Source organism: Xenopus laevis, chromosome 3S, assembly GCF_017654675.1.
Source record: "Xenopus laevis strain J_2021 chromosome 3S, Xenopus_laevis_v10.1, whole genome shotgun sequence".
Lineage (NCBI taxonomy): Eukaryota > Metazoa > Chordata > Amphibia > Anura > Pipidae > Xenopus > Xenopus laevis.
This window is the reverse complement of record NC_054376.1, coordinates 15,110,141-15,124,553: the sequence shown is the minus strand read 5'-3', so window position 1 is coordinate 15,124,553 and position 14,413 is coordinate 15,110,141. Positions and strand designations below refer to the sequence as shown.

The window sequence follows — 14,413 nt, the reverse complement described above, 5'->3', positions numbered from 1 at the left end:
TCTCAATAACTAGTCCGGGGTGCCTCTACAGCCTGGTCCCCACATACTCCTCTGTGGGGCTTTACTTACCTCCCCCACTTTCATTCACTCCCAGACATTGGCAGGTGGGCACAGCTGGGGATAAAAACTCTTTGGGATATTGTCTCTGAGGGTGAATGCAAAACGTATGACACAATACGACAGGTAGTCAATCCCCACCCAGATATGCTATTTAGGTATTTGCAAGTACGCCACGCTTTTCATGTACAGTTTCCAGTAAAACCTAGAGGCGGCAACACTTGAGACCTATTTATACAGGCTAGACATGACAAAACCCCTATCCTGGTTATTTGCTATACTATCTACCACTGGTCCCTCTCCCCTTGAGCGAGTTAGGTACAAATGGCAAAAGAGATATTCCCGACCTGGATGAAGAAAAATGGAAGGATGCTCTTAAGCTTGTAACTGAACTATCCATCTCTATGAGGGACAGGTACATACAATTAAAATTCCTAAACAGAGTTTACTTCGCCTGGCAAAAATTTATGGAACAGTATCAGATCAATGCCCCAAATGTAGAGTGGAAATTGGCACCATGTTCCATATATTCTGGTCCTGTCCGGTAACCCAGAGATTCAGGGATGCAGTACTTCAATACTTAAATGAAAAGCTTGCATTACCAAATATTCGCTCACCAGAACTGTCTGTTGGGGTTAACAGGGGATTTGCAGCTCCATCCCTACTCTAGAGTGTGTTACTTACAGCTGTTATACTATGCCATAAAAGCCATATTAATGTATTGGAAATCCCTCAACCCCTCCTTCAATACAATATTGGCAAAAACTGATAAATGACTCTCTCTCTCAAACCAGAAATTGACCTATCTGGCTAGAGGTTGCCCAGGAAAATTTGAAGCTATTTGGGGTACTTGGCTAAATATTCAAACTGTTTAAGTATATCTAAAATCATACAGTATAATGTATATGACAACTTGTACCTCTGTCTCATCTCCTCTCTCTACCTACTTTCTTCTTCTTCTCTGTTTTCTATTGGTTTTGTAAATGTTTGAATTTAAAATAAAAACTTTAAAAAAAAAAATCTTTATTTCGTGGGGAGATTTTGTCCACTTTTAAGCATCGATGATCAATTTCTTGCTGTAATAAAGTACAGGTATGGGACCTGATATTCTGAATTCTCAGGACCTGGGGTTTTCTAGATAACGGATATTCCTGTAATTTGGATCTACTAAAAAAATATATTTTTCTAATGCCAAACACCTAAACACCACTATGATAATGCCTTCCTGATGTTTAATAACAATACAGGTATGGGACCTGTTATCTAGAATGCTCGGGACCTAAGGTATTCTGGATAATAGATCTTTCCATCATTTGGAAAATCAAGTAAACAGACATAAATAAACCCAACAGGCTGATTTTGCTTCCAATAAGGATTAATTATATCTACTGTTTTATTACTACAAAGAAAAGGGAAATCATTTATAACAATTTGGATTATTTGGGTAAAATGGAGCCGATGGGAGACAGCCTTCCTGCAATTCTGGATAAAGGGTGTCTGGATATCGGATCCCATACTTGTAGTCATTTTTATAAAAGATATTTGTGAATGTGTGGGAACAGTGGTGGCAGCTATCATATTAGGTCCAAATTATGGTTTTACAAGTCCATACATGCAGAATTGTGGGCATATGTCACTGTTTTTTAAAATGTTATGACAATCATTTATTATTGAAGATCTACCAGTCAAATAATGCAACTTAATTTGTATGTCTACTCACTTAATGTTTAGCTGTTGCTAATGTATACATACTCCCATTATTTTGTCTATTTGTATAGCAGCAGAAAGAAAAAAAGCCCTTTGCTCCGAGTTCAGAGAATTGCTGGGAACGGAGACATTTGCAATTTCTCATAAGACATCCTGTATTTACTGTACTTAAAAAAAACTTTTACCGTGATTGACACATGGCTGCTTAACAAATGTTTATTCTGAACATCAGTTCCACTGCAAAGCCATTACTATTGAAGCAATTATTTACACTGTATTTTTCGTGCAGAAATGTTGCAGAAATGAAAGAGGATACTTAAGCTGGCTAAGCTTTAAAGTATTTCTCTGTATGGGCTACTAAAAGAGTCAGGGAGCTGTTTGTATATTTAAAGTTATTTAATGAAAGACCAAAACCGTAGCACTATGATAACTGCTAGCAAGTAGCGCTGGCACCACAATTACTACTTGAAAAAGCGCCAGTGTGGAATTTTTAAAAGTAATCAAGAATCTTGTCTCTTTCCATTGTTGTTAACAAGAAAAAGCAAAGTTAAAAAACAAACAAAATATTCATTAATCCATGGAGAGGGAAAAAGAAAAAAAATAATATGGCCCTTTTTACATGGTTTCTTTATTTGAAGGAGACATATTGTGTGAAAAACAAGAATGTGCCAGTGAATTATAGAAGGAATGTGCTTTAAAAAGTAGCATTATATTGTTGATTTTTTGAAAATTTCTACAAAAACCTTTCTAGTCCCACCTCTCTGTTTCACTTACTGCTGCCTCAGGGGCGGAACTACCGGGGGAGCAGGGGGTGCGAGCGGGCCAGGGGCCGCACCCCCTCAGGGCCCCCCGGCAGTCCGCCCGCCGCATGTTTCCCCGCCAGTTCCGGGTGTACGGAGGGGGCGGGGGCCCCAGCTGCGCGTCCTGCGCCAGGGCCGGCCCCCCTCTAGTTCCGTTTTTGTGCTGCCTCCTTTCCCAGTCTGTGCAGAGCCAGCGGCACCAACAAACCAAAAAGCAGCTAGGCTGACCTCATAGGGAACTGAAGCCTGTAGGAAGCTCTAATAAAGGGGCCATTTTTAATATTAATTTTTAGCCCAAATTGAAACCAGCACCATATATTATTCATTATTGTCTACCAGATTGGAGGGTAATGTGCAAACACACACACAGATTCAAATATTTTGGGCACATGCAGGAAAGAGAGAGGAAATGAGAGTCCAAAAATACCTGTTGCTTAAGGACATCATTCTGCATCTTAAGTTCCTCCTGCTGGGCAAGTCCTGAGTCCTCCAGGTATGCAAGTAAGGAGGGAGAAAAAGGCCCAGACCCCTGCATATTCAGTGCCTCTTCCAGAGCCTGAAAGTGCAAATATACAGCTACTTATAAAAATGTACTTTTGTATGTCCAAGGTGCTTGTACCTATAATAAACTGACTTTAACATAGAGAAAGGTCACACTCAATTGTATAAATAAAAAAACAGGGCTACCAGGTGCCAAAACAGAACTATTTCCTTAACTAGATCAGTGTTCAGATCTGTGTTGCATATAATAAATTTACTGTATTATATGCGATTTCATCCTGAATAAATGTCTATGTCCAGAATTTACGTATTTTTATTAATACCCTCAATTAAATACATTTCTGTTTTATATACTTTTTTGAAGTATATAAAACAGAAATGTATTTAATTAAGGGTATTAAGTCAAAGTCAAAAGTAATCAATATATTACAAAATTTTTTAAATTGAATCTACTAATATCTAAAAATGGTTTGCAACACAGTGAAACTTGTAATGTTCAAACCTGATGAATTAAACCTGATAAATTATATCTGATTAATTATAAGGCATTTTCCTTTTAAAAGTTTGATGGCAATCTGGGCATTTTCAATGATGCATATTAAAGCTGGAGGAGATGCACACCAAAGCCATGCCTGCTGCCTCCCACTAACTTCAGGGGGAACCACCTGACACTGTAAGCACAAGAAGTTCTTGACCTGAAAGTATGTTTTTTCGGAGGGCTGAGACCCATCTGCACGGGTGATGTCAATGGTAGGGGTGGTTTTAAAGGAGAATTCAACCCCCTAGGTGCAAAAATCCCTTCCCCCTCCCCTGCGTAGGCCCCCCTCCCTCCTCCCCCCCGGGCAAATGCCCCTAACTTGTTACTTAGCCCTCCTTCTAGGTCCTCTCCAGCGGAGTTCGCGGCAGCCATCTTCTTCTGAGCGCTCTTCTTCCTGTAGTCATCGGCATTTGGTGGCGTATGTGCAGTAGGAGGCATTTGCCGGTTCAAATCTACTGCCCAGGCGACGAAAGTCAGGAAGTTTCCGAAAAAGAAATCGGAAACTTTGTGACTTTCGGGCAGCATGCGCAGTAGCTCTGAACCGGCAAATGCCTCCTACTGCACATACGCCACCAAATGCCGATGACTACAGGAAGAAGAGTGCTCAGGACAAGATGGCTGCCGTGAAGAGGACCTAGAAGGAGGGGTAAGTAACAAGTTAGGGGCATTTGCGGGGGGGGGGGGGGGAGGACCGGGGGGAGGGATTTTTGCACCTAGGGGGTTGAATTCTCCTTTAAGGCTGTTTCTTAGCTGGATGAAATAATTTGACAGAGAACAACCCGTGTGCCAGGCTTACATTTACAAGACAGTAGACTGAATCTTGTAGGAAGGACTAGAATTAATAATACAAGAAGCCCACTGCCAATGGATGTTGGAAAAATTGTTGTCAGCAGGTTCCCCAAAGGTCGACCTCTATTTCTCTTCATGCCAATTCCACAGAATGTCCAATCCCCTTAGTTACTTCTCAAGCTGCAGAGAGCACAATTGTGGCTCAATTACCTTGTTTAGTCGGATAATCTCTCGTTCCTGGTATTCCCTTTGTTTGCTGGTGGAGCTCAGTTGCTCGTGTAGAAATTTGCTCTTCTGTTTTAGCTCCCGTAGCTCGGATTCCAGTTTCTGAATTTGCAACTGTGAAAGAGAATAATGGAAACATTCAGGAAGTGTGCGGAGAAGACTCAAAATAGTGGGGAGCAGCATTACATTGCACTACTCACTACCTGTTGTATCTTAAACTGAACAGGCCCATCACTATCATAAACCCTTGCGCTTCTCTGAAATCCTGTAAATAAGAGCATGTGGGCCCTATTTTAAAAAGCTTCAATTAACCCAGAATGAACATGTTTTGGTGGAACTATACACCATGATGGGTGTTCTGGTGCTGAATCTACATAGCAAGAAGGCCAGAAAAAAACATGCATCCCCCCCAACACATAGAAGGACACCCACTAAACATATATTTCAGTTGTAATACATTTTACCTGTATGTAAGGCTTCATATACCCTTAATTTGAATGCAAGCTTTTGTTTTATCCACAAAATAGAGTTGGGGTCCATTAGCTTTAAAGGGCAGCAATATGTTTACAAACACTGCAGTATAAACATAGTGGTGACCATTAAACATAGGCGGTGACCGTTACATTTGAATGTAAATATTGTGACACAGTGCGTCAGAGCGATTGTTACACCTTCCTGAAACCCAGAAGGAGAATTTACATGGCTAGATTATGATTAAAGAAGGAAAGCTACCGAAGCAGTTTATGCCAATAGATTAGCCACAATAGTGCAAACTATAAGACTATATTTATTCTGCAGAATGCTTTACAGCTTAAAAAGCTCTAGAAGCTCTCTCAGTTTGTTTAGGATAGCAGCAGCCATATTAGCTTGGTTTGACATCACTTCCTGTCTGAGTCTCTCCCTGCTCACTCATAGCTCTGGGCTCAGATTACAGCAGGGAGGGGAAGAAAATAGCAAACTGATCATGCTCAAGCCCTAGCCCTGGAGGTTTATGCTAAAAACAGGAAGTCTGATACAGACGTCCATGTGTACACAATAGAAGGAAAGATATTACTTTGAGGGTTTACTGGTGTATTTATATAGACCTGTCTGATAAAGCTTAATTAATTTTAGCCTTCCCTACTCCTTTAAGGGTATGAGGCCTGTTGCTGTTCCTGCACTAATAATGTCCCATGGAGATAATATTCTCTTATGGGATTCAGGGAAATTCAGTTAATTTCTGTGTCAGTCAATCATGCTTGGGGGCAGTGGACAGAACTAAATTGTAGACTATAAGCTCTATGGGGCCACTCCCTCCATTTCACATTATAGTTCATTTAAAACTGGCAAGAATAACAGGGACTGCACACATGGGTGCGTATCAAGCATTTTTCAATCATACATATGTGAATAGATTTAAAGGTATCATGAGGACTTTGAACACATAGGGGCAGATTTACTAAGTTTCGAATCGTAAATTTGAATTTTCACATTTTTTTAATCAAAATTCTCAATTTCGAGTTTGAAATCACCAACTCGACTTCGAGATTTATCCTCCCCCTATCCTGGAAACCACTCAAATTCGATAGGTCGTCACCTAAAACCTGCCGAGTTCATGTAGAAGTCAATGGTCGTTGAACCATTTGAAGATGTTTATAGCCTTTCTGACATTTGAGGTTTTTTTCGGAGAAAAACTTGTTTCGAATGACGTTCGAATTTGATTCGAGTTTTTGGGTCGTTAACATTCGATTGAATTTTAGACGTTTGAGTTTTTTCACAAGTAAGCTCCCATTTGAGTAAATTCGAGTTTATCAGCGTTAAAAAAAAATACATTACCTAAAATTTGACCTTTGATAAATCTGCCCCATAGTGTAAATATTTATTTCCCCCAGTTACAATTTTACTTGTGGTGAAAAGCAAATATGCGACTACTGTACATGTGAAGATTTCCTAAAAATGGTCACTGATAGATAATTATTTGCTTTTAAATAAATAAGGCAAACGGACAAAAAACAAGGTGATAAAGTTTCCCTAACTCACACAGAAAGAATCATATCTGACATGACTGCTGCAGCAGCATAACCTTTATAACCTGCTATACTGTTGCTCTACATTCCAAAAACATTGCTTGCTCAAAGTGACTAAAAGTGGCCATACACAGGCCAATAATAGGCTGACCTCCTGTATTCCAAGATTCCATCATTTAAGTGTGTAGCCAGTGCATGGGGATGGACATCAAGTTTCCCATTCTGGTGCGCAAACAAGATTTTGAGATGATACAAGGCTTGTCCTAATAACATTGTCCACAAAATGGCACCTGACACGATGACACGACTGCCGTGGGGCTCATCAGCCACAATGACGAGATGGCGTACAGAGATGAGGTTCAACAACTGGCGGTTGATAAAACGAAAGAGATGATCTTCGACTTCAGGAGAACTCGTCCTGCTCACACACCACTCAACATCAATGGCTCCACAGTAGAGACAGTAAAGAACACCAAATTCCTGGGAGTCCACATCTATGATGACCTCACCTGGACCACCAACACCGCCTCCATCACCAAAAAGGCTCAGCAGCGTCTTCACTTCCTAAGACGACTGAAACGGGCCAGCCTTCTGCCTCCCACCCTCACAGTGTTCTACAGGGGCACCATAGAGAGCTTCTTGACTAGCTGCATCTCCATCTGGTATAGTAGTGCCAGTGCTGCTGACCAGAAAAATGTCTACAGCGGACTGTCAGAGCAGCTGGTAACATCATTGGAGTGGCTCTTCCATCACTGCAGGACATCTTCCACAAGCGCTGTGCAAGAAAGGCCTCCTGCATTGCACTGGACTCCACACACCCCTCACAAGGACTGTTAACGCTACTTCCATCCGGCAGATGCTTTCGCAGTATTAAAGCCCGAACAACCAGGCTGCGCGAAAGCTTTTTTCCACAAGCGATCAGACTCCTCAACTCACTGCCTGCCCTCCCACTACATTCCAGACACACCTGAAATGTGAACCTAACTTTGTGAACTGTTAATTTATTTGCACAAGTCTAAAGGTTTACACATGTATATATCCAACTTCTGCCAATATATTGCACATTTCAAATGTTTACATATTTATTGTGTATTCTAAGTGCCTTTTTGTGATATGTACTAGCTGGAGCCACGTCGTCTCGCCTCACTGTGTATTCGTATACTGCTGAGATGACAATAGCTATATAGGGCTATGCAGCACTTGTTATGGAGGAATGCAACAATATAGGCAATGTTTGCTTTTTAGAAAGTCTAGGGAATATTTATGCCAGGAAGGGACACTGGCACATCTGTTTCCTAAACAACTTCACTAATGAAAAAGTGCCTGCACCAAGAGTTCCCTCTAGTGGCACTTGCTTGTCTGGATGTAAGCTTACTAATATAGCCATTAGATAAATGCTTAAAAAAAAAAGAATATAATATTCTTTTTTCTGACATATTACATTTATCTGTCCTCTTTTGGTTACCCACCAGCTTCTTTCCACCCTCTCACCTCTTTATCCTCAATTTTGTCTCTAGCTAACAGAAGTTTTCGGTCAAAATCCCGCTGCTTCCGATCCCTTTCAGCTTCTTGCTCACTTTCAGCCTTTGCTGCCTTGGAGAGCTTCTGCCGCAGAGATGTGATCTGAATGATGAATTTGACAATAAAAAAAAGAAGTGTATGTAGGATTATTATATGGAGTAAGAGGCTTTTAAACCTTATAATGTAATCTACAAAAAATATATGGGGAAGAATGAGAAATCTGCATGAGGTCATTAATCACATACTCTTGTAAATGTAGATAAAAAAGTGAAGAAGCAATAGAAGCAAGAATTAAGAAGGGTTAATTTCCTTTATTAGAAGATATTTACCTTCTCTTCATACTGCATTTTCATAGAGCGGAACTGTTGATCCCATTGTTTGTTCACATCCAGAAGCTGTAAGAGAGAGAATATTAGTTACTGACCCGGTACCTTTGCAGAGCTCCAATTTGCTGGTAGATGCCTACAGACTGGATTAGCACCAGGGATAATTAATCTGTTTGCAGTCTGCCTGTTTTCTTTAGGAAGACTCGGCAGGAGGAACCTGACGGTTTAATAAAGGAAAATACAATTTAAATGAATTTATATTTTACCCATTTAGATGAAGGTATAATTTGCTTACCTTGAAGCCAACATTGTCTCAGGCTAGCCTTTTTACCTCCCATAGTTCTTCTGCTGTAATACACTCCAACAAAGGCTATGGTCTAGCAGTCCAATGGTCTGGCCTTATATCACTGGGGTTATGGCCAGTCAGATGGTCAGTCCTTCTATGCCTACATATTTAATTTACTGGCAATATTAAAATAAGGAACTAAATCGAATAAAACAGGTATGGGGCCAGTTATCCAGAATGCTCAAGACCTGGGGTACAAGTACAAGATACTGTTTCAATATCACAGAGAAAAATGATATTTTTTAAAAAATTGGATTATTTGGATAAAATTTAGTCTATAGGAAATAGAATTAGTAATTTGGTTCTTTCTGGATAAAAGGTTTCTGTATAACGGGTTCCATACCGTTAACAGCATTCTTAATGTTTTAACCATAAGATTGTTTAATAAGGAGTTCTTCAAAAAGGTATGAATTCTTTACTGGCACATGGCAGGTTTAACAGGATGGGGCATATCATTATGCCTACATAATGGTGCCCAACATTAATCCTGCATTTCAAATGTGTCTTCTGCTACACTAGTGTCTATAAACAATAGCTCTAAAGGGACAGTATGGCAGCTCCAATTAGTAAATGAGAAAATGCATATTTGATGCAATCTACATACTTGGCCAATTGCATTCTTTACCTCACTAAAAACAAAGTGTCAGAGAACCCAAAACTGCCCATTATTGCCCCCATAAGAACTGTACAGGCAAAAGTCATATGAATCTTGCCAAAAGCATACCTGGTCTTATGTGATAATTGTGTGACATCTGACCAGCTTGGCCAGTTTCATGTTGACCCTTACTCATTTGTCTATGCACTTTTTCTATTTACATGCGGTTTTTCTATTTACCTCGGTCCTCTGGTGTTCCAGTATTTTAACCTTTTTCAGGAGGGACACACTTGGATCTTTCACTGCTGGCTTCTCCATCAGTTTTGCTACCTACACAGAGATATGTTACTGGTTAATGGGGGAGAATGGAAGCTACATTTCAGCACTTGGAGGTGTCATAAGGGAGACCTTTGGCCTTGACAAATAATAGAGGGTGGCAAATTCTTCCAGTTTTGTAATATAAAGCAGTACTAACATCAGCAACTGTACCAAATGATGTAAAAGGAAATTTATGATTGGATTTTGTATTTTCTGGTGTTTGAGTCTCGCTGGGGTTGCCCATAAGAGTGCTGCGGTGGATATAGGAGCAATAGATGCGTTTCTAAAGTCTACCCATTAACGTACATCTTGATTTACATGCCACTGAATCAGTTGGGCCAGGGGGACTGCCTTATAATAGCTGTGCAAGAATGGAACTTTTAGACCTCCTTGGAGTGGCAATCTATATAGCGTTGACTTTGTGGTGCTTCATTAGTAATTTTGATAAGGACTACATTGATGCTATTCTAACATTATAAGGCATAGAATGAAATAGTGGAGGTGAAAGTAAAATGATTATCCAAGCATTTACTTAGTAAGGGTCTTGTCACATTACAGGCTATGTTTTGCAGACAGACATGGGTCTGTCATGTATACCAGATGCAGTATTTTGTGTGCTGTCAAATTCATATGTCCACTTGCACTACATTTACACAGACCCAGCTTATTTCCCATAGCCTTCCTACTGTGTTATAATTTCTCTACAATAACCCAAAGATAAGTTTTACCTAGTGGCACTGGGGTGTGTGATCTGACTGAGGGTGCAGACAACTAAACAGAAAGTAAACATACAGTAATCCATAGGTTTTCTCTAACCCTGTACAGAGAGTGGGAAAACTGGTTCCTGATTTACTCCTTATTTTACTATCCTTACGTAGGATTGACATGTTTAATGCTTTGGTGGAACCATATATCATTTGCTTCGAGTCTCTGACAGAGTGGAATTTACAACGAAGTTCCCTGTCTCATTCACACAGCACACACCTAGCCAAAGAACATAGCACAGGTTTAGGACTCACCTGTTGAATTCCGGAATTTTCTAACTTGGCTGCACCTTCTGATGCTCTAGTATCTACTCCACCTCCGGTGTGAAATCCTTTTCCACCACCGCAATCACCTTGCAGGATCAGTTTCTTCAGTTCCAGGTTTTCATACCTTTCAGTGTAGTCAGAAAAATCATTGTGAGTCAAAGCGGATTAAAATCAGACATGTCTAACCTATAGCCCTCCGCTATAGTTGAACTAGTCAAATGTGATACTGGGACTGCTAGATCAAGGGTTCCAGACCAATGCAGGTGGATGAAAACTTCATGCTACTTAATATAATTCCAGCAATGTGATGCTGGAGAACAAAAGAGGTTCCCCTAAAACAGACCAGACTTTGTACTGCTCACCTTACAGGTATGTCAAACAGATTCTCTGCTGGACAAAAAAAAGTTCTCTGTACCCTATCAGAAATAAGCATGGGGGGATCCAGTGATAGGTCCATCTCTGCTAGTGATTTGCAACAAGAATTTGATTCACGGCTACAATGATGTCATATAATTTTATTCCATTATACTGAATCTTGTAAGATTTAGCCCATATTCTGAGCTGTGAAAACATGTAGTGCATCCCAAACAAAAACCCAAACAAATATAGACAAATGTAAGAGGTCCTCTGCACTCAACCCATTATCAATATATTACAGACATTTTGTGAATAGCTCCCACCCTTCCAAGCTATAGTCAGGTGATCCCACTGGTGTCTAATAAAAGGGCAGCCAAGTTTGGGAGTTTTACTTTGAAAGCAGCAAGTAAGTTGCAGGTAAAACTTAGTCCCTTTGTAAAATGTATAATGAAGCAATAGAATTCTTAATAAATCAGATGAAAATTGAGCATAGGACTGGCCAGATATGGGATGACTTTGACGTAGTTGGCCAGCTTAAATATATTGCAATGTATGAACAAACAATCCCTGTTTTGCTTAAACGGCAAGGCATTTTTCAGTAGCAGTATGCACAAAATTTCTCTGTCTTAAATATATTGATAATGGGTTGAGTGCAGAGGACTCTTGTATTTGACTATATGTATTTTGTGGTCATAGCCTCAGTGCACCCCCGTCTAATGGTTTTAAAAATGAGTGGTGAGCACAACTTTCCCTTGTTTGTTATAGTGAAACGCAAACAAGCTAGTTAGAGCCAGTACTGGTTCTGCCAAGCATTTGCCATTTAAAAGAAGGGAGGAGATGGGACTTCTGTGATAGCTGAAAATGCTTGTGGGGGATGTCCCAGGTAGCACAAAGCCTTAGGACCAGTATTTTTTTTTTTTACTAAAGGAAAAAGTGTCCCATAAATGTACTTGGTGTCCAAGATATTTTAGCAACAGCATATATTTTTATGAGATTATGTCGGATAAATTTGCGGATTGATGATTATGTTCCCCACATCTCACCTGAGAGCTTGCTCAGCCTGTGTCCTCTGGTTCCAGTCGGCTTCCAGTTTGGCTCTTAGATCTTCATTCTCTTTCCTAAGCTGCTCGCACAGAGTCTGTCAAGTTCAACATGGACACTGGCATTAACATCCTGCATTACTTACTGCATAGAGAAAATGCTTGGATTTGATCACAATCTGGATTAGCCCAATCCCGCGAAAAACGGGACAGTTGGGAGGTATGTATACCTGCCAGTAGATTTTAGCAAACAAAAAGTCAGTGGTTGGGTACCTGCAGGACAGATGTCTTCTGCTCATTCTTGTGCACTTTGTTTGCCAGACGGTTGAAGTCAAGAGCCAGTCGGCTAATGTGAGCAAGAAGCCTGTTCCGATCGGGCTCTTCTGCAAACATACTGAGTGAGGTCTCCATGCGCTGCAAATGGAGTTGTACAGTATCATCCTCCTGTGGCAGGGTGGGTCCTGGGTCCTACAACAGCCACAATGGTAAAGTAGTTATATATAGTAGTTATAAATATACAGGTACGGGGTCCGTTATCCGGAAATCTGTTATCCAGAAAGTTCAGAATTACAGGAAAGCCATCTACCACAGACTCCATTTTAATCAAATAATTATAATTTTTAAAAATTATTTATTTTTTCTCTGTAATACTAAAACAGTACCTTGTGCATGATCCCAGCTAAGATATAATTAATCATTATTGGAGGCAAAACAATCCTATGATATTTAATGTTGAAATTATTATAAGAATATATTATAAATTATGTTTTGGTATGTCATACCTATACATGCTCATGTTAAAACTTGTGGGTACAACTTTCCTTCAGCTAAACTATATATAGTATAGTATGCAAGATCAATGTTAACATAGTAAGTTAGGTTGAAAAAAAGACAAATGTCCATCAAGTTCAAGTTGTTAGGTCTATATATAACCTGCCTAATTGAAATATCCAAGCCACTTATACCCTTAATGGGACTTCACTAGGCAAATCCATAATGGAAAAGGACCTTGGAGTTCTTAATAAACTTGGCTGTTTCAAGCAATGCCAGTCATCAGCGTCAAGGGCAAATAAGGTCTTGAGCTGTATTAAAAGGGCATCGATTTGCGGGAGAAGGAGGTTATTCTTCCACTGTATAGAGCACTTGTAAGGCCCCATCTAGAATATGCCGTTCAGTTTTGGTCTCCATCACTTAAACAGGACATTATAGTATTAGAGAGGGTACAGAGAAGGGCAACTAAGCTGGTGAAAGGTATTAGGAAAGAATGGCCAAATTAGGGTTGTTCACGCTGGAGTAGAGGCATTTAAGGGGTGATATGATAACTATGTATAAATATATAAGGGGATCATATAATAATCTCTCTAATGCTTTAGTTACCAGTAGGTCTTTTCAGCTGACACAAGGTCACGCATTCCAATTAGAAGAAAAGAGGTTCTGCCTAAATATTCGGAAGGGTTTTTTTACAGTGAGAGCTCTCCCTGAATCAGTTGTGCAGGCTAATACATTATATAGCTTTAAGAAGGGGTTGGATTGCTTTTTAGCAAGTGAGGGAATACAGGGTTATGGGGATAGCTCATAGTACAAGTTTATCCAGGGACTTGCCCCTCTGAGGCAAATTGATGAGGCTTCAGATGGGTTTTTTGCCTTCCTCTGGATCAACTGGCAGTTAGGCAGATATAAAAAAACAAATAAATAAATAAAATAAAAAAGGTTGAACTTGATGGACGTATGTCTTTTTTCAACCTTACTTACTATGTTACTATGGTACTAAGTTAATGTGGACACAAGACAGAGCTCTGCCAGACTTCACTAAGAACCTTATTCAAGTAGAGAATGTACCACCAACAAGCACCCTCTGTACCCAATCATGTAGCCAGTTCCCTATCCATCTACATACAACATTACTAAAATCAACACACTTTAGTGTGTCATCTTGCAGGTGTGATTAAACTACAGCTCCCATCATTAATGAATAACCAGCATTAGGGGATACTCATCACTGTAACCCCAGTAACTACCATGGGGCGCAAGTCCAAAAACCATTTATATGGTATGACAGTTTGAAACCGCAAGGCTCCATATCAGCTCACTCCTCAATATAAGTTATAACTTATTATCTCCGTTGTTTATACCACCAGAACTCACATAAACAGAAAACCTGTTTCCCAACTTTATCTTTCCTTGGATGTTAAGGCTCAAGGTAAAAGCCCTTTCTGAAACACCCTAAACACTGGCTTCCAATGCATGGGAGGTGAT

At 40.0% G+C, this 14,413-nt stretch overlaps 1 protein-coding gene across 2 annotated transcripts in view; it reads right to left on the bottom strand.

The window, feature by feature from the left end:
• The window catches only part of tnip1.S (TNFAIP3 interacting protein 1 S homeolog), a 65,904-nt gene that overhangs the window by 11,170 nt on the left and 40,321 nt on the right, over positions 1-14,413 (bottom strand). For both annotated transcript variants that reach the window (XM_041587703.1, NM_001095185.1), the window contains 8 exon segments: positions 12,431-12,625; positions 12,161-12,255; positions 10,749-10,884; positions 9,652-9,741; positions 8,474-8,539; positions 8,115-8,246; positions 4,603-4,731; positions 2,992-3,120 (listed from right to left, as the gene is read on the bottom strand). In XM_041587703.1, coding sequence (XP_041443637.1) covers positions 2,992-3,120; positions 4,603-4,731; positions 8,115-8,246; positions 8,474-8,539; positions 9,652-9,741; positions 10,749-10,884; positions 12,161-12,255; positions 12,431-12,625 — 972 coding nt within the window.